Source organism: Excalfactoria chinensis, chromosome 7 (genome assembly GCF_039878825.1).
Source record: "Excalfactoria chinensis isolate bCotChi1 chromosome 7, bCotChi1.hap2, whole genome shotgun sequence".
NCBI lineage: Eukaryota > Metazoa > Chordata > Aves > Galliformes > Phasianidae > Excalfactoria > Excalfactoria chinensis.
The window spans coordinates 9,508,918-9,529,252 of NC_092831.1; the positions used below are offsets into that span (position 1 = coordinate 9,508,918).

The 20,335-nt window shown below is 41.7% G+C and overlaps 1 protein-coding gene across 6 annotated transcripts in view; it reads left to right on the plus strand.

Annotated features, from left to right (window-relative positions):
- SEMA5B (semaphorin 5B) overlaps window positions 1-20,335 on the plus strand; it is a 247,269-nt gene that overhangs the window by 176,887 nt on the left and 50,047 nt on the right. For all 6 annotated transcript variants that reach the window (XR_011904333.1, XM_072341968.1, XM_072341964.1 and 3 more), the window contains 6 exons: window positions 2,421-2,519; window positions 3,254-3,467; window positions 5,930-6,215; window positions 10,462-10,597; window positions 13,686-13,893; window positions 16,001-16,208. Coding sequence is in view for 5 of the 6 variants with exons in the window: in XM_072341968.1 (XP_072198069.1) it covers window positions 2,421-2,519; window positions 3,254-3,467; window positions 5,930-6,215; window positions 10,462-10,597; window positions 13,686-13,893; window positions 16,001-16,208 (1,151 nt within the window). In the remaining variant the exon portion in view is untranslated. The remainder of the gene's footprint in view (window positions 1-2,420; window positions 2,520-3,253; window positions 3,468-5,929; window positions 6,216-10,461; window positions 10,598-13,685; window positions 13,894-16,000; window positions 16,209-20,335) is intronic.

The window sequence follows — 20,335 nt, forward strand, 5'->3', positions numbered from 1 at the left end:
CTCAGCTACAGATTATTGTAAGAGCAGCATGGTGGTCAGCTTATCAGAGCAAATCCAGGCTGGCTTGAAGAACACAGAGAGAAACCTGTTCCTTTCTAGTTATTTTGAGAGCAGGGTAGAAAGGGGATCTAACGTAGATTTCACCAGCAGTGAAAAATCCCACAAGCTGGAGTATTTAAGTGGTATAACTTCTTCTTTGCTTTTCTTGGGGTTTTTCATAGATTGGTAGTGGGTACAGCAATGAGAGGTACTGGATGAGCACAGTATTCTTCTTAAAGCCAGGCAGGTTAGAGAGATGGAGTCTGGTAGTTAAATCTTTGTTGCTGTCTTTCCGGATCTCCTCTCATTCAGTGTGTCACCATGGCAAACCCTGTAGCACCTGTGTGTTTCAATTCCCTGAACCAAGAGAGCAGGAAAGATAATGGACATCCATTTCATACTTATTGATGTACAAATTGCTTTGAGACCATTGGATGAAAAGTGCATGTTATCCTTGCTTTTCCTTTAAAAGTGTGGTGTGCTTTCACCACCATTAGTAAGGCAAGTCTAGGGAAAAAGTCTGTTCAAAGCCTGGACAGTTAATTCATAGGAATAATTATGGTTGGATGTGGCCCACACCTAGGAGCGTTATTATCTAAACAGAGTATAAAGCATCTACTGGGCACCCCAGTTCCTGCCTTTTACAGTTAGCGACGTAATCATTGGGTCTGGTGCCTTCAGCTCCCTGAAAAGTATCAGCTGTGTCAAATGTTTCCAATCTAATACCTCATCTGTACTGACTGTGCTCTTTTGCACTTAGCTAGCACAGTTGGGAATAGGCTGGAAGTCACAGATGAAATATTTTGGTGCAGATTCAGACAGCAGCAGATATATTTGCTCAGTATGGTTTCTCTCCTGTTTCAGTAAGTGACCTCTGCTTTTGACTGAATAGGTACAAATAAAACCACGCTTAATTAGGCTAAAATAAGGATCTTACCAGCATCCTTACTGACCTGGGCTACTATGTACTGAAGCAACATGTGCAGCAGTAGACTCCAGAAAAACATCCAGCTTGGTCTCAGAGAGAAATTCCTGTTTTAATGTGCTAGCTTCTCAGCTGGGAACGTTTCTATAGATAATAAAGCTTGTTAATCCGTAATATAGCTCTGTGCAAAGAAGAAAATTCTGCAAATTAGGATTTTAGATTAGGCCAGGCTGGCTACAGTCTTCATTCCAATGCAAGCCCCAGTCGCTGGTCTGTGGCTGATGCTAGTGGGTTTCTTCTAAATGCCATCCTTCATCAACTTGATTTCCATACACCAAATGAAAGAAGATAGAACTTAATCCAGCTAAGCAAGCCTCTTCCTTTCCAGAGGATGTGGAGTGTTTTTACACTGCTGATTCTTGCAGATGAAGTCTTCAGGGAAATGCTCAGCAGCATAGAGCACTGCGAGACTGGGGAGCTCACAGAATGAATGCTGCTTACAGAAGAAGTGGTGTCTGCAGCTGTAGGCTCAGCTTAGTGGTGAATTATGATTTATTGAGTGAAGAAATCAAAGCAGATGGGATAACTCAGCCAGCCTACATTGTTTTTTTTTAACGAGTTTCTTCTTTTCCCAGGTAATGGTGATAGGATAAGAGAAAATGGCCTTAAGTTGTGCCAGGAGAGGTTCAGGTTGGATATTAAGAAAAATTTCTTCTCTGAAGGAGTAGTGAGGCAGTGGCACAGGCTGCACAGGGAGGTGGTGGAGTCACTGTCCCTGGGGGTGTTCAAGAACTGTGGATATGTGGCACTTAAGGACATAGTGAGCACCATAGGGTTGGGTTGCGGTCAGAATGAGTGTTCTTAGTGGTCTTTCCAACCTTAATGATTCTATGAAATGGTCGTGCAGTTGCAAAGAGGGGATTTGCCATTTCTCTCTTCCTGTACTGAAAGGGAAACTCCTTTCACCAAGGAAAATACTGAGCATAGAAGCTTATTTTGGAAGGAATGACAGGCTGTCCAAGTACAAGATTATCTTGACCAGACCAGAATTGAACAGAGATTCCTGAAGTTTGTGTCTGGGTAATGTCAATGCTGGGAAAAAACAGGGCAGAAATATCATGAAAAGAGGGAAGATTTCTCCTCCAGTCTAAGCAGAGCACAGAAAGAGACAGTTGTGTAGCTAACACAGAATCAACCTGATAGATAAAATCCTAACCAGAGACTATTTGTGCAGGGCTATGATTAGAGAAGTAAATAGCAATTTTGGCTTGCTTGCTGACACTACTGACTCCCTGCAGCTGAGCGCTACTGCAGAGCTTGATGCAACAAATCTTGGTCCAACTTAGCGCTAGGGAAGGTGCATTCCAGCTGTAATGCAGGTACTTTTAAAAAAGTAGTAAAGAGCCCCACAGTTTCCTTTACAAAATTCATTTGTCTTTGTCTTGTGTCCCTACAGGAAGAGTGCCAGAACTATGTCCGAGTGCTGATTGTTTATGGCAAGAAGGTTTTTACCTGTGGTACCAATGCCTTTTCACCAGTGTGTTCCAGTCGTCAGGTCTGTTTTACCTCTTTTGAGGTGATGGAAAGCGCTGTATACATGTGCTGGGGATAGCCAGTCATAACAGTAGCAGAGAATGTTTCAAATCCAGTTGATCTGATATTGTTCTGATTTTGGTCTTTGGGACTCTTTGGGTTGCTTTAGCAGTGGGTGTATCCACAGATGGGGAGCAAAAAACTGTTGTGGACCAGCTAGATCTTGACACGGTACTGCTTGTGTAGACCTTGGGTATACTGCTGGAAATGAGCAGTATATACAGGCTTAGTTGTGAGTGCCTCCTGACCTGAATACTTACATATTTCATTCAAAATAAATGGCACAACTCCCCTTGGCTTCAAGGAAGGTGGGAGTGGGTCCAGAGTAACATTAATGTTCATATTTTTTAATGCCAGTATACATTCAGAAGGTGTCTGTGGAAGATGAAAAACCTGTGCTAGCAAGAGGAGCACATCATTATCCTAAGTGGGTTGGGCTCTGTAGGCTTTATTGGCAGGGGAATCACCCTTCTTACAGAGTAGTGGGATCAGTGAGTCTCAGACACAGCTTCTTACAGTGGCAAGCGACGTATGCAAAGATCAGTTTGCAGTCATTGCTGGCATTACTGTTTTCTAGCTGCCTGTTTTTTACAACTGGGGCTTTGCTTGTAGGTACTCACGAGCAAACAGAATTGTCTGTACCAGTACAAAAGACAGTTGCTCTTTACATTGTCTCTTTTCTTGTTTTAAATACAGGTAGGAAATCTTAGCAAAATCATTGACAGAATAAATGGAGTGGCTCGGTGCCCATATGACCCCCGGCATAACTCAACAGCTGTGATTACATCACGAGGAGAACTCTATGCTGCAACTGTAATTGATTTCTCTGGACGGGATCCTGCTATTTACCGCAGCCTTGGAAATGTTCCCCCACTCAGGACAGCACAGTACAACTCCAAATGGCTCAATGGTAAAGTCATGTGGGTCATATCTGAGCAAGAGATGTGTTAAAGTCAACTTAGCAGGCTTGTAAATCTTTCCCTCTGTTTTTATGTTGGAATCCAGAGTTACAGTGGGGATGGACTTCTGGTGCAATAGTCAGTGCAGCTTGGAAGATGTTAAAAATTGCCTGGAAGTTGGTATTGAGTATGGAAAGTGGGTCTTACAGGCTACTTAATACATGAGTTTGTCTTCGAAGATGACCAAACACATCCCTTTAACAAGAAAATCCCTCGAAGATTTGAAGATCTTATTTGCATAAAGCCTTGTATTGTTGACCTAGCTCTGCAATTTACTGAGCACCCTCTACTTCCACTGACTCAGCTGAAAATGGTTGGTGCAGTGTATGATCAGTCTGAAAATGAGAAATTTCACAGCAAGTTATATTATGTGTAAACCCACGCTGTTGTGGATTTATAGTTATTAAAAGCATGTGTTACTCCAGTGTGATAATACCATGCATTAAGCAAGCTATAGAATTTCAACTTGTAGTTCCTGCACTGAGCTGATATCTTCTGATTGAACATCTTGACAGAGCAGACTTTTGGCCCAGCTACATTGACCAGATATTCAGAATGTTCCTGTTGGATTCCAGAACCTTTTGATCAAGGATACAAACAGTAGGGCATGATGAGCTTAATGAGACTGAATTAGGCTTCTGCAGATATTCATATATGAAGTCAGCATGAAGAGTATAAGTCATAGGAGGGTGTCATCAGGCAAGACTGAACTAGGACTAAGAAGCAGTGTAACTCATACACTCAGTAGAAGTATGTGCCTGTTGTCTGTGCACAAATTAAGAATTCAGAAGGAAGTCTCATTGGAAGTCAGGAGCTTAAAGATGGACAAACGGAAACTGAGTTTCTAGGCTGTTGTTGGAAAATCTACTGTGACTCTTGGATTTATGATTCTGTGCAGTGCTGGTGACTATGGAGTAATTTCAACCTCTTTTAGCCACTTTTCAACAAGAAACAGAAAACTGTTGATGATTCTGAGAAGAGCCATAGAATGATTTGAAGCATGGGAAGTTTGCCTCGCAGTGAGAGACTTAAGGAGCTCAGTGTATTTATCTTTCTGAAAAGGAGATAAAAGGTGGTTTGCTCATGATATGGAAGTACTTACATCAGGGAAAGATCTCCAGCAGGATGAAGTTCTTTAATCTAGCAGACAAGTCATGACGAGAGCCTGTCATAGAGAACTAAGACCAGATAATGTCAAATAGAAGAAGTTGTTCAGGTTACAGCTGGGACAGTCTTTAGTCATTTGAACAAGTCACCAAGGAAAGTGATGGATGTGACTTCGTCCTGTAAGATCAGATTTTCTTTGAAAGACATGGTCTAATTCACCTGCTGGTTGTAGGATCCAATGGTGGACTTGCAGGTTGTAATTTTCTGGTTTTCTAGACAGGAGGCCAGACTGGTGATCACAACAATCCCTTTAAGGTTCACGGTTTGTTTGTAAACTTGGTCAGAGATGCTTTGCAGTGCCCTCCCCTTTCTACCTTGTTCTACCTCTGAAAGCTGCCTTGCAGCACCATCAGCCTGCTTTCTTCTCCCTCTGCCAGATTGTGTTCTCCTGTCATTCCTGGACTGCAGCATTAAAGCACTTTTCTTTTTCTTTCTTCCTTTGTTCATTTCTCAGAAATGAACATCATTAAAGCACCCTGTAAAACCAACTGGATTTTGTTGTTGTTGTTGTTTAGTCAGATATTATTCACTGGCCAATCTTTTCTCTTTGCCAAAGAAACTGTTGGGATGAAAGACTGAACACTTTAAAGCTTTGTTAAATACCCAATCAAAGTATTCACTGCAAACCAATGCCAGGTTCTTTTGAATTCTTGTGGAAATAATACAAATAATTGCAGAAGAAAAAAGAATTAAGGAGAGCTTGCTTTGATACTGTCAGTTTGTGGCGTGGCTTTGTTTTACGGACATAAGATAATCTTTTGTGCCTTAGAAACTGGAAAGGCTTCGTGATAAAAGCCAGATGTGACTATGCTGGGAAAATAGGTTGAGCGTTTCAGTGCATCAGCCTGGGGAATCGAGTGGATGCAAACAGCATATTTAACACTCCATAAGATGCAGTTCAGAAAAGAATAGGTAAAGGAGCTCAGTGGAAAAGCTGTATGTCGTAAGATGACTATAGGTAAGGAGAGGAGTGCACAGGCAAAGTCCTTTCACTCAAGTCAATAGCAGCTTTGCCATTGAAGTGTGGAAATGATGAGCTCTTTCCCAGATCTGAAAAATGGAGCTAGAGCTGTACCCCCATATATCATTATTCTCATGTACTGTTTTTATGCCTGCTGCTAACTCTGAACTCCCTTTGGTTGCAGCTTTGACAGCCTGCATAGAGGGAGCTGGCTGTAATGCATTGGGCAAGTTGAGCATGGATTGATTTCTGACCTGTATAAATCTCTTCACATTTGTTTTTCAGAGCCAAACTTTATTGCTGCCTATGACATCGGTTTGTTCACCTACTTCTTTTTTCGAGAGAATGCGGTAGAACACGATTGTGGGAAAACTGTATATTCTCGTGTGGCCAGGGTCTGCAAAAATGACATTGGAGGGAGATTTTTGCTGGAGGACACATGGACAACTTTCATGAAGGCCAGACTGAACTGCTCCCGTGCTGGAGAAATCCCTTTCTATTATAATGAATTGCAAAGCACCTTCTACCTTCCTGAGCAAGACCTGATCTATGGTGTCTTCACCACTAATGTGTAAGTTGCACTGCTTTCACTGCCCTTCTTCTGTGCTCAGCAGTCTGAGACTGACAGTATCCTGAGATCTTGGTCTGAGCAACGATTTTTGAAAGATCCTTTGTTTAACAAAAAGGAATAGGTAGGTTTGTATTATCCATCATGGCAACAGTGCTTTAGGACAGTGTTTTCAGTCCATTATTCATGTTTGTCTGGGGTCCCTAAAAGTTGACAGTACATTTCTAAATTACCTAATTTTATATAAACTTGAGCTGTAACAGACTTCTGACTTTCTGTTACTTATGTAGTTCAAACAGTTGATCTTAAAAAGACCCAGGAGAAAAATGAACTTATTTTCAGCCAGATTTACTGCCTGGATAATCTGACACTATTGTGTGAACATCAGGGCTGGCCCTAGAAAAGGACAAATATATACACTTAGAGAGAAGGATTAAAAGGAGAAGGAGGAGGCAAATGGCATCACAATAGCCTGTACTGAAATCAGCATAAACTGCTGCTGAACAATACATTATATATGCAAGGCCGAGCAAGCTACACAGCTTTTGACATTTCTAAGTGGGTCTGTACCTCTGCTAGGAACAGTCTCAGGACCACAAATCAAGAGCAGCATTAGAACTCCAAGGGGAAGGAATGATTTCTGAAACTTCATAATCACCTTTTCTTAGCTTGATATTGAAAAAACTTGTAATTGGAATGATTTACTGTAGCTGGGAAGGCAGAAAGGAGAAGTTAATTAAAAAATATATTAAAAAACTCATAATGTATTTTTTTAAGACAGAAAACCTCAAATAACTTTTTCTCTGAAGCCCAGGGCTAGGATGATAAGTTTCAGGCTATAACCAGCTTGTGTGGTATTGAGTTTCAATAATACATGTTCTCTAGGGGGGTGTTATCCTGATGTGTAAACTAGGGAATGGAAATCTGAGTTAGTTACTCCACCTGACAATCACTCAAAATGCCTTTCTCAAGCTGGGTAGCCAACTTCTTTGGGGCTGTTTTTGCTATGGAGTGCTGTTGAATAGGAAGGAGGATGTGGACCCATGGATATGAATAAGGATATGAAGCCTCTTTTAACTGCAGAACTAGCATGTGTACTTTCTGCTAGGAGAGTGAACAGAGCCAAAATGATATTCCCAGTTTGTGAATGACAAGTAGGTAAGTGTATTGCCACTCTCATTCACCTTCCATGTTTGGCTTCTGCTCTTCTGTTACCAACGCCAGCCAAAAGCGAGCCTTTGGAGAAGCAGATGGAAAATGTTTGTAGAGTCTCCCTTCTTGAAGAGTTTCACAAGCCAGTTAGGCATGGTTCTGGGCAGCTTGCTCTGGGTGTCTCTATTTGTGCAACAGTTAGATGAGATGGATTCAGAGGTGAAAAAATATACATAGTTGAGCATTGGACTTTGGCTGTGGACTTTAGAGTACGTCTGTTCTGGTTTTGAGTTGTTGTCCTTCCAAAAAATGTTTAAAGGCTGTTAGTGAAACTTCCTGAATGTGAAAAGGGAAACTGGCAACTGCTGTGGATGATAAAGATGAGACTTTTTAAAGAAAAATATCAGAGAGGACTTTTATGATGCCCAGAGTGGTAATGTTTTATCTATCCATTTGTCCATTCATCCAGCCAAGAACGGAAATTGGAAACGAGAATAAAATTATTAATAAATGTATTATATTAATCAAAATGATATAGATTTTGAGTGAAACGGGATACATGGCCTAGCTCTGGTTGGAACAGTTCTCTCGTGTTGTGTCTGTCTCCAGTTTTGCTAAAATGTGAGACGCAGTGTTACCCCTGTCTCCTTTGGATTGCAGTTCAGTCACTCTTCTCACATTATGGGTGTATGTTCCCTCTGGTATCTTCTGAGGACAGTATAATATGTAACATTTGTGTAATAGAAGAGATGAGTTATTGATAATAGCTGAAGTTAGATCAAGTAGCTTTTTGGGTCTACAACATGATGTTCTTTTGAGAGTTCAAAAGAGAAAATGTTCCAATTTGTCATTCGACTAGAGAAATAATGGTAATTATTCTTTTAACTTCCACTGGGACTGATATCATGCTGCGTGAGTGCTGCATACCAAAGAGGGTTGATGTGTGCTCTAGTGTGAGTACCTTTATAATGGAATACGGATGCACCTAAAAACTATTACTTTAAAAAAAAAGAAAGGTGTTTTTATTTTGGAAGTTTCATGTTTAATGCAGTTAGGTTCATCTTAAAAGGCAATTAGTCTGTATCATATTTAATTGTGGTCATACCCACGTAAGGATGTACTGCTTCATTTTATGTTATATCCAGCTAAATCAATGAGAAAGAATTTTTGAGGAAGCTGCTGATGAGATATTTAAGAAACTTTCAATACAGTTTTTTTCTGTAAGCTAATGGAGACTGTGTAAAAACCTCCTTGAACTAAACCAGTTCAAATCTAATCTAAATCTAAATCGAGTTAGTGCTGGGGAGTGGGAGGTGGAATAAAGGAGGCTGCACATCATGCCAGGGGCCTGCTGCCCAAACTGATGCTTCTGGTTGGAGACTGGGCTCCGACTTTTCATAGGGAGGGATGGGAAATAGGCCAGGCCACAGATAGCATTATTTCATCAAAAATGTCATTCCTTTTTCCTCTTCAGCAAAGGGAATGGGATATACACTGTGGGTTCTTTAGCAGGGCCCTGAAAAGGTCCTTTTTTTTTTTCTTTCTTTTTTTTTTTATTTTTAAAGTGTTTTTGTTCGACTAGCAAGGTTTTATTCTTTCTTTTCCTTTTTCATTTTCCATCTCATTCTCTTTTTTTTTTCCTCCCATGCGTGCCTCCAGGCATTTACTTGTCATCCATCATTAGCTTTGTCTTAAGAGCTGCTGTCTGTGAGCATGCACTGCGTCAGCGGTGTGCAGACAAAAGTGGAGAAAGGTTCACCCAGCATTGCTTTGACATGTTCAAAGGGAGCTACTCCATCACTCCAGGGATAGAAGGGCAGGGGCAGGAGTGGGGAACGGGAGGGCAAAGTGAAAAGTTCCTCCTGACGTTGTATGGCTCTGAGGAAAATAAGCTGTGAAAGAATCTGGCTTTTTGCTTTCCTGACTGGGACTGTGAAGCGAGGCTTTTTTTTTGCTTTTTCTTTTTCCTGTGAGAAAGTGTAATTACTGGTTTAGTTAAAAAAAAATTGTTCTTTTCAGAGAATTCAAATTGCTTTAATTAGCAGCAAGATACATACAGCAGCGCTTGGGTTATTTAAAAGGCACCATGACGAGTCAGTCTTCTGCACTAGCTTTATTTTTAGCTTTATTTTGATATCTTTCTCTCTAAATGTTATTCTTTTTCTTTTAAAAAATAAAATAAAATAGAGAGAAGCTGTCAGCAGGTTTGGAATTTCAGGTTACCAGCATTCCCATCAGGGAGGTGTACACCAACCCTGTGTGGGCACAAAGCACTGAGCCTGCTGAGGACCACAAAGGAATGGCTGAAATGGGCCAAAACCCCAACAGATCTGTGTGCAAGTCTGCATGGGCAGCATCACCTCCCCAAAACCAGTTCCCTGCCAAAGAGTCCTTCCTGCAGCAGCATTTCTCTCGCTGCGTTCCCCTGGCTGGTGTGTGCATGGTGAGCAGCCTGGCCTGCCAGATGCTGCGCCCAGCTGGGAATGCAGAGCAGTGAGCACTGCAGACAGAGGCTTGCACATATTAGCAAGACATTTGTGCCTGCTGAGCTACTGTATCTACCAGCTTGGTGTGCGCCGTCGTTCCCTCCCTGTGTGCATGCAAGCGTGTGCTTATACATGTAGAACATACAAATAGTAGGGGATGTATTTGATAGCTGGAGCTGGTAGAAACAGACTTTCACCTTGAGAAACACCAAGAGATTAAAAATTAGGTTGTTCGCAATCAATCAAGACAGATGAGGTGTTAAAAAATAAATAAATAAATAGAAATAAAGCTGGACACAAATAACCCATGCAAATTAAACTGTACTCACCTTTCATGTCAGGACTGCTTCTGTAACCCTTAAATCATAGGCACTTTAAAACCAAGCTTAACACTCCTTCTCAGAATTGTCGTGCGATTCATTTGCATTTTACGCTTTATTTATTTATTTTTTTTTGCTCCCCGTGAGATTGGTGTCACTGTACGTCTACCCGGCAATTTACATGTATTTTGTTTGAGTGGAGTTTGATGTCTGTTATGATGAAAATGTCAGTGTTCTAATGATTAAATTGATTTTTATACATATATACGTTTTTTTCCTCCCCTTCTGCAGAAACAGCATAGCTGCCTCAGCAGTGTGTGCCTTCAATCTCAGTGCCATTACTCAGGCTTTTAACGGTCCTTTCCGTTACCAAGAGAACCCAAGATCAGCCTGGCTGCCGACAGCAAACCCCATCCCGAATTTCCAGGTATTGCTGCTGCCCTTTGTGTTGCTCTGGAGCTTTTTACATTTCGTCATCCCACTGGGTTTTGTATGGGGCTTGTTTTTCCAGGTAGACCCGTGGTGCAGATAAATGATGTTTCTCCACCTTTCTGGGTATTTTAGTCTGTGGAACTCTTTGCTGCATCTTATTGAGACTGTGGGATTAGTGAGAAAATCTGAATCTTTATACAGATAAGCATGTTCAAAGCTGAGCACGTGGTCCTCACCGGGGGCATGCAAGCATATTCCCACCAAAGCTTCAGATTTAAGGGCTGAAAGCCAAAGCTGACCAACTACAATGGAGACAACCTGTGTTTTTAAACAAGAAAAGTAATCAACTGTGTAAGGATGTGATGAATTTTTCATCATCTAGTAGGGCCCCAAAGGCAGTGTTTCAGTGTGAGATGGATGCCTTGCCAAGACATGGTAGCTCAGCCAGAAGTTACTGACACGTTGAAGTAGTGACTGGTGGAAGAGGCTACATGATGATGGTCACAGAGATTCCTTTTAGCCTTAAAAATGTTTGATTTTACAATGAGCAGTTTTCCAGAGTTATGAGTTAAGGCCAATTTGAAACATATAGAACAGACTTATGCCTAGATTCTGACAGTGCAGCACAGAGAATGCATTTGACAGCACCCCACAATTCTCAGTCCTCTGTAGTGAGAACCCATTTTATAGCTCAGTCCTTTCCCACCTGGAGTATCCTGGAAAGGACAAGCTTGTCCTTCTGTCCTTGCTTCTGCACAGTGAATATTTCCATCCCAATTGTGTGAATCTGGTTCTGCCTTATAATGGAAGAGGTGCTGAGGTTACCTGCAAGTGCCATCTGCCTTCAAGCTGATGGTATCAGAGGCTTTCCAAAATGGACTCTGCAGTCAGCTGAAATCACTGCAGGAGCCGAGAGGAGGCAAGTCTTGCACCTCTGTTATTCCCGAGGAGCCCCCTGAATTCCCCCACAGCACATGAGAGGGCTTCTCCCTACAGAAAGGGGGACACTCTCAGGTTCTCTATCACATTTTTTGGAATTTAAAGGGGAATGTTAAGGTTAAATGAGAATCAAGGACTTTCTTCTGTCCCTTGCTGGGCTAACCCTGGAGGAATAGAAAAGGGCTTTGGAAAGCATTTCCATGTAGTGAAAAGTATCAGATAAAATGTGGAGTGCAAAGATTGCAGCAGCAAGATGAAAGAAAAGGGTCAGGGGAAAATAAGGAAAGGAAAAGAAGATATGTGGCAGACAAAGGAAGATTGCAGAAGAGATTAAGATGTTTTTCAAGTACAGGAGGAACAAGAGGTCAGTGAAGGGTCTTTAGGAGATGACAAGGGTAATTTAGTGACAGAAGAGGCAGATATTGTGAAAAAATTAAATTAATTTTTTTGCTTCAGTGTTCACAAAGGAGGATGAAGGAAAGATGCCAATTTCTTTTTGTCGTTCAGAGAGGAAGGAGAAATACTGAAGGATACAGAGGATCAGGGCAGCGCAGATAATCAAGAAATTAGAACAAAACAAAATAAAAGCAAACCAGAGAGATGCTGTGTCAGCATACAGGCTGCCAGCAGCCCAAAAGGATTATCTGTGACTTGACAAGAATAGAAAACAAAACCAACAATGACATTCCTGCCACTGGGACTCCTTCAGTGATGCTCTAGAAAGGAAAGAGAGTGGGGGGAAAACCATCCGTAAAAAGACAGCAGTGTAAACCAAAAGGAGTACAGGAGACAGCAGAAAAGATACAGCTGGAAAACTTTCAGGACTTGGGATGGAGCAAAAAAAGATACTAAAGGCCATCTAAAAACATATTAAAAAAAAACAACACTGGTGTATCTTTAGTTTGAGTACTCAGAGAAAGGTTCTAACTGACAAGAGAATAGACATGCTCATAGGTGATGTGAACTCTCAACACCCCATTCACCTAATTCATACAGGTTCTGAAATATTGGTGGTGGAGTTTTACAGAAACCAAGTTCTGTACAATGCTGACAAATGTCTTTGGTGCAGAAATTAGTTCTTAAAGGCGTTTCAATTGTAGGACTCGGTATACCAGCTGTGGGATCTGATTGCACTGATTGTGAACATGTGAGCTAAATTCCTGTGAGCTGGTAGGAGGAGCTCGACACGGTGCACCTCTGAAAGGTTGCCATGCTGATGAGTTGCTTCAATGAATATCGAGAGTGTGCATATGGGAAAGTTGTGTACTGTAGCTGGAGTGCAGTAGATCAACATCCTAATTTGCAGAATAATAAGTTCCCTTCCAAAGAAAGCAAAAACACCTGGACCCAAAATGAAGAAAAAGAATAGTTTTTTTTCTAGTGAAACTGCTCAGATGTGGTCATCAGTTAATGAGAGCTAGGCCTTGAGCTGGTGTTCAAATGACACGAGATAAACTCTCCTCTTCCCCTCTGTTCTGTATGGACCTGAGTTCTATCTCCGTTAATGCTGGAGGATGGGTTCAACAAGGTCGATCTGTACTGCCAATAAAGTTAGAAGAGGGAGGGGGCACTTAGTAGCTTACCTGTTTAGGTTAAGGTGAAGATGGAGGGGTCTGTCCAGAGAGAACATGAGAAAAGCAGTGTGAGAAGTTAAATTCTTTGATGCAAAACCAACCAGTTTTTCAAGTTTTTTTTAACCTCCAGGTTTTGTGCATTATACAGACTGAGATGCCAGGTAGAGTCTGGAGATTATTGGAAATGTTTCAAGGATTTATTGCCACAAAATCTTTGTTTCCACTGCTAACTTTAAATCTCTCTTTCTATAACAAGCTTTAAATCTGTTGTTTTTTTTTCCCTCCTCAGTTTGTTAATACCTTTTGCTCTTTGCTATGCTGGCTCCAAAGTACCTCAAAGAATGAAACACCCCATTGCTGGTCTGCAGACCAGCTGAGAGGAACTTTCTAATAAAAGTGAGCTACAGGCCAAAGCCAGCTGTAACCCATGACTGATGGTGGGACCCTCACACAGGCCCACCTCCCCAGGAAATCATCAGGGCATGGCTGGTTAAAATTGAGCATTTCTGGGTTTGGTCTCAGTCTACTGAAAGAAAACACAGGTGTTGAAGTTCCATCTTCCATGTTTAGTGTGGGACGCTGAGTGATGACAGCCCGAATGAGAACCTGACGGAGAGAGTCCTGCAGGACGCGCAGCGCTTGTTCCTGATGAACGACGTGGTGCAGCCGGTCACTGTAGACCCGTATGTGACTCAGGACAGCATTCGATTCTCTAAACTAGTGGTTGATATTGTACAGGGGAAGGATACTCTCTACCACGTGATGTACATTGGAACAGGTAAGAACGTATAGAGGTTAATAAAATTGCCTCCACTTGCTCATAGACTGGGAGGCAGCTAGTGACACCGTCACACAGTAGTCGTTCAATATCATTTTGGCACAATGTTTCATGGAAGTTAGTTTGCCTGAATAAATTAAAAGCACAATGTAGGCATATTCCCAAGTGAATGGGCCATAAATCTACAGTGTGTTTGAAAACAACAGTAACATTTTTCTTCCATTTACAAAAACATGTTTCAACTGATCAGGCTAATACATGGCAGTGGGGAAGAGCAAAGGTCACCAAAACGTTCTGTGGTTTTGTGCACATATGTTGCCTCTCTGCACTACTGTGTACTCATCTCTAATAAGCAATAACAGTTCTTAACTTCCGGGTTTGCCTGAAGTTTCTCTATGCAATTCCACATGCCTACTGGGATGTGAGTCCATCTGCTTTCAGGAACAATCATGCACTGAAATGCAATGTGGATGGGGAAGTTAAGGCAGTGTTTTCATGCATAGTGACAGTATTAAGTGTATAATTTGAGTTTCTTAATTTCTATTGCCGTCCTCCAATTAGCAGGACACTGCCTCTTCTGAAAGGCACAGATATCTTGTCTAAATGAAAGGTGCTGAAGAAGGGTAAAGTGTTACTAATGCTTGTCTTAGCCCATATTCATACTAATGACAGAGGTTAAATTAAGTATCTTGATTAATCAGAGCATATGGCCAACCTCATGGGTATAATGTTGTTACCCTCTATAGCAGAAGCTTTGACTTTAGAATAAGACAGATTGCCTCCATAAGTGTTAGTTTAATCTCAGATCTGAATTGCCTCATTCTCATGTTACCACCTTCCCAGATTGTTTTATCTAACTTTTACCTCCACTTGCTTCAAAACTGATCATCTTTGATGTCTTTTAGTAACATTCCCACTGTAGGAGCCTCCCTGGACATTGATTAGATGATAAGATTGTAGTTAAATGGAAATATGACATGGTTCTGCCATTTTGATATCTTAAATTGATATTTTAAGCCAGAAAGCTGAGGTTATTTCTGTCTTGTATCACTTCTATGGAAAAGCCTTCTGCCATAACATAGCTCCTTATTCACTTGATTTCCTGCCCTGATTGGTGGTGACTGAACACAAAGCTGTGCTGGACCTGAAATGTTTAAAATAAACAAATTCTTAAGGAGTAACAGCCCTGCTCCAAGGTAGCACTGAACACAAAACCAATGCTGAGAAAAACCAAAACCCAAACCTGGGCCTCAGTCCTGTTCCACACTTAAGGTTCTGTTAAGTAGAGAGGGGGGAAAAAAAGAAGAAAAAAAAAAGGCTTTGCATTGCAGCCAACCCCACTGCTGCAAATAGCTGAGCTTTGGCACCAATACAGAAATGATCTGGATAGAAAGATTGAAGTTTGAGAACAATTGATGCTGACAGACCTCTTTTGGGATTTTAATGAAGAACAGTGTGGTTACCCCTTTTGCCCATCGTAAATCTCCCACGGCTTTTCAGATCTTCAGATTGTTTAGCTAAGAGCACTGTGAGCACAAGCATATATGTTTCTGCATATGCACTGCTGATGCTGTAACATCCCCTTGTCAAGCTAGCAGGATAGCTTCTTCCAGGAAGAGGATCAATTAGACTCATGACCCATGCAATCATTATGGAGGCCTCTGAGATTTCCAGCAGGGCAGCTGCATCTGTTGTCATTTGTCATGACATCAAATCACGCAGATCTGCTCCATAAACCAAAAGAAAAATAGACTTTGAGGCACCAGAAATGATCCCTGCTATCTCAGGTCACCTTCCTTACCACTCACTGGTAACAGGACCGTGCTCTTTTCTGCTTCGGTGCTCCAAGTGGGAAATATTTCCAGGTACTCACTCTTCAGATGGCTCAAGTCCTTCTGGTTTCTGTAATGTCTGAGAGCTGCCTTGGATTGTAACCATGGAGCAAGGGCCCTTTATACTGTGGGCAGCAAGTATGTTCAAATTAGAAAATGATACAGAGCTAGGGTTAAAGCCACTGCATGACATCAGTATTTTGATCTTTAGGTAGGTATGACATGAAGCCAATATCTCCAAGATTTACTTGTGTCTTTGTTTCTTGTCCTGCTAGAGTATGGCACCATCTTGAAGGCCCTTTCTACCACAAACAGGAGCCTGAGGAGTTGTTATTTAGAGGAAATGCAGATCCTCCCTGATGGACAACGGGAAGCAATCAGAAGTCTCCAAATCCTGCACAGCGACAGGTCTCTCTTTGTGGGCTTAAATAACGGAGTGCTGAAAATTCCTCTGGAGAGATGCTCCATGTACAGAACAGAAGGGTAAGCAAATTTATAGTGCTGATAGATTCCACTTCAGCTTAAAAAGAAAAGCACCAGGGAAACGTATTCCAGCCTGATTCGATATAGAATGCTTTTTTTCTATCCCTGAAAGACAAAAGACACTGTTGAAAGTGCATCTCCTGATAATACACTGATGACAGGAGTAATGAGAATGAATAATATTTTTTTTGTTGTTTATATTAATTAGTCCTCATAAGAAAATAATTGTGTGTTTCCCAAGGAAGGACTTTCAACGTTTACTTCTTTTTTTAAAAGAAATGTAACGTTTCAGTGTTGATTTTATTAGCTTCATGTGTTTTTCTGGCTGTGTGGCTACAGGTTTCTGGCTGGGTTGCAGCCAGCTTATCCTTGCTTATCTGAGTGATCACCTCTCAAACGTCTGATGAGGCAGGGCTGTGTTACATGGCTCCTTGTTGGAACCCAATAGCTCATTTTGACTAAGTGTGACACCTCCTACACCTGGGTAGATTCTGTGTCTTGATTACACCTGTTATGAGAATAGGAAAAAATATACATATTTTTAATGATCATCCCTGACTCCAGAGTAGTTCTTCACCCAGAAACAAGTGCCGTAGGCATTTGGAAATGAATGGTAGCCCTTCTTTCTAGCAGGTGAACCAGTGTGAAACCAACTGATTGTATGTATACATCTCTAAAAACATTCCTTCCTCTCCTCATCTGCCTCTGCTTTGCTTTTCTCTATGAGAGTTTTCTCTGAAACTGATGTCCTCTGTGCTAGACAGGAGGAAGGAATTTGTTAGCACCATCTAAATGGACTCCCTCTTTCACAGCCTGGTGCAAGATGTCCCTGTTCTCTTGCCAAAAATCTTATACAGAAAATGTCACAATAATTTTATTTTCAACAAGTAGAGTTTATCTATCAGCTTGTACTAAATTCACGTCTGTCTGGGTATAAAAATGACGGCTTTTTCTATTTTTGCTGAGCCTTTTTAATTATCTCTTTAGAAAATGTAACTTGGACATTACTGCAAGGTAAACTCAGAAGTGTTTAATGTGTAAAGGTTTAACTGCTTATACAGAGAGGCTGACACCAAAGTAAGAGAAAGAATCACAGCTGGGAAATGCCATCTTGTCCTTAGCTCTTAAAAGCAGAGATTTAAAAAGGTAGAACGTAACAGCTGTCTTCTCCAGCCTGTCCTGGAGAGTTTCAGTTTGGGAATATTTATGTGTGTATACATATATGTGATCCAGTTTCAAGACAAATGAGTTCTTCCTTTTCTTTCTTTTCCTAATCTTGAGTTCAACTTTCCGGTAATTTATAGATCGTGTCCCAGTTTTCAGCCTGTATAAGTACATTGTATGACAGTTCCATTAAAGTTCAAATGGTGGAGGTTTGCTCAACTGCCTATAAAAGGAACAAGCAGGGGGAAAAAAAAACAAAACAACACAGCAGGGGTTGGGGGATTAGAGCACCATCTACCTAAGGCCTGGGGTCCTCAGCATCCTCCCCTGCTATTGTAACTTTAGTCCAGCTTGACTACCTTCATACTTCTAGGCAATGTAAGCCAGTTAGTGGGCTATAGCAAAGCATGCGAGATGCAGACTTCAGACAGCAGTGTGGATTGCATACGTTTTGCAGTGTGGGAGGTCAGAATTTGCTGAATTCCGATGCTGGCCGGTTCATGTACTTACGGAGACTGTGATGGATCCTTTGCTCTGTGGCTGAGCCTTGCGGAGGGAGCATGCACTAGGAAAAAAGAAGGGAAATAGAAGGAGGCTTAGGAAAGCCAAGGAAGGCTGCTGTTCATTTATTTTAAAGGTTGTTTGTGATATCATTATTAATTAGAAAAGCTTTTTCTTCAGGAAATTGTTCAACTGCCTTTTTTTTTTTCAGCTGGAAATCTTGGAAACCATTTTCCCCTTAGCACTCTGGCAATGCAGGTGATAAGTCAACTTGGTCTCCTTTGTATTTCTTTCAATGCCGAACTGTATTGAGAGGGATGTTTTAATTTCCTCCAGTGCATTCTACCTGGCACTTCTGTGATTTATTGCTTATTGTTGTGTCTATACTTAAAACATGCTGATATACAGCCATGACAGGAAGAAGGGCTCCCACCCCAGCCCCAGTTACAGTTTTTGTCATGCTGTGACTTCTTGACTGGCCTCCATGAAAAGCTCTGGTTTCAGCAGTTTTTATAATCTAATCATTTTGATGGGGGCTCAGGAAGCTTTGAGGTGAGGGAGAATTTGTGCCTCCCAGGCAGGAATACCACAAGGCTGTTTATTTTCTTTGGCTCTGCCTCATGTTATCAGGAAACTTTGCAGCCTTTTTTTGCACCCTGGGGGCTGATGTGGGCTCCTGATTGCTGACTTAGAGCTCTTGCCTTCACTTTGCCTTCTCCCTGGAACAGGCGATCATGTATGGAGGGAACATTGATTCTAGCATTGATCTCTCCAGCACACCTTGCTGCTGTGCTGCTGTAAACCCTGGGGCTTGTTACCAAGGCTCAGAGATGCAGCAGAGGTAAAGCGGCAGCAAAGGGGAGAAGTGGAAAGGGAAAAGGATTTCTGCCATCTCCTTTACTGTTTGTTTATTGACACAGCACCAATTTAATCTCTTAAATGGTGACCAGTAGCTCAGCCCCAAGTCTTGATGTAGTTCATTGTCCCAATATATTTCTGGGTGTCTGAGCAAGTGCTTTGTGTGTGCCCACTGACCTGTCTCAATCTGTCTTTTCAGAACAGTGAGTCTTAGCAGCAGGGCAACAGGAAGACATCTGTAATGTCAGCTGCCCAGATTTACAGGCTGGACTTGGCTGCAGGGACCTTTCTTGTGCTGTGTTTTCCTATTGTGCTTCAGTGCTGCTGTTCTCTCACTGGAGAGCATTAGGATGATGTCCAAAGTGAGCTCTACAAGCCCTTTGAACATGTAGTGTTGTGAAGGCTGCTTTGCTGGGTGGTAGCTTGGCTGTGCTTGCTGCTGGATTTTGCATGGCTTTGAAATCTTTGTAACCTCCCTGCAATTTTCAAATGAGCTTGGATTTTTTTTTTAACCTCAAGTTGCCCCCAAGCTTTGGCGATAGATAGTTGGAGATCCAGCATTGCAGCTTTATTACTGACACCACCATATCTCTACATCTCGCCATATGTGTGTGTATCATATCTGGTTGTGTGTTACCTCAAGTCAACCTAATGGTAATGGAAATGCTTCTGAGGCTATACAGAGAGGCACATCCTCTTGTGTGCTACTGTGACAGTCTCGTTTGAACTCTGTCTGCTTTTCTGACCCTGCTGCAGGGTTTGCTGTTGAGTAACGCTGAGCTTTTGCCCTCTTACTTGGCCTAAATTCTATTGCACATCCCCTCAGGCCATGGTGCTTAATGCAAAGCTAGCAGAAATGACTCAGCTGACAAGTACTCTTATTTGCTGACTTGAGATCTTGTGAGAAACAGAACTCACCTCTAAATAGCTCTGGGCCAGTGATCAGACAGCTGAGTACACATAGGTGAGCAACTCCTGCAGTGGCTCCAGGGATTTTGGGGAAGAAAAGGGTCAACAGCCACGGTAACGAAGCAGAAATTTTTTGCCCTCTTTCTCTCTTTTTTTACCCGCTTCTCCAAAGTGCAGAACTGAAATTTCCCGGTCCCTGTATCATCCTTTAAGAGGTGTGAGATGTTACCTGGGGCATTGCTTTGATGGTTACTGTTGTTGCTATTTTTTTTTTTTTTTCTTTTTTTCCTTTTTGTATGATACAAAATCCTCTATAACAAAGGAATGAAGTGAAGGGGACTTAATTGGATGACCAGTACAGACAGTTAGGAGATCTAAAAGCTTCCAACTTCTGGGGGAGTCAATTGAATATGGGCTGGGAATCCACTGACCTCTGCATCAGAGTGACAATTGTTCCTCCAAGGACAAACAAGGAACGATTGTTGGGTAAAAAGCACAGAGAGAAAATAGTGAAAATGGTAGGGAAGGAACAAAGGCAGACTGTTGTTTGTTGGAGCCCAGCACCAGCAGATCATTGAGGTGATGCTGATGTTTCATTGTTCAATTAAGACTTTGAAAATCCATCCCCTTCCTCTGAGCTGAGGCTGTCAAAAGTCTGGCCCAGATTTTGTTTTGAAAGTGTCCTCCTTGAGAGT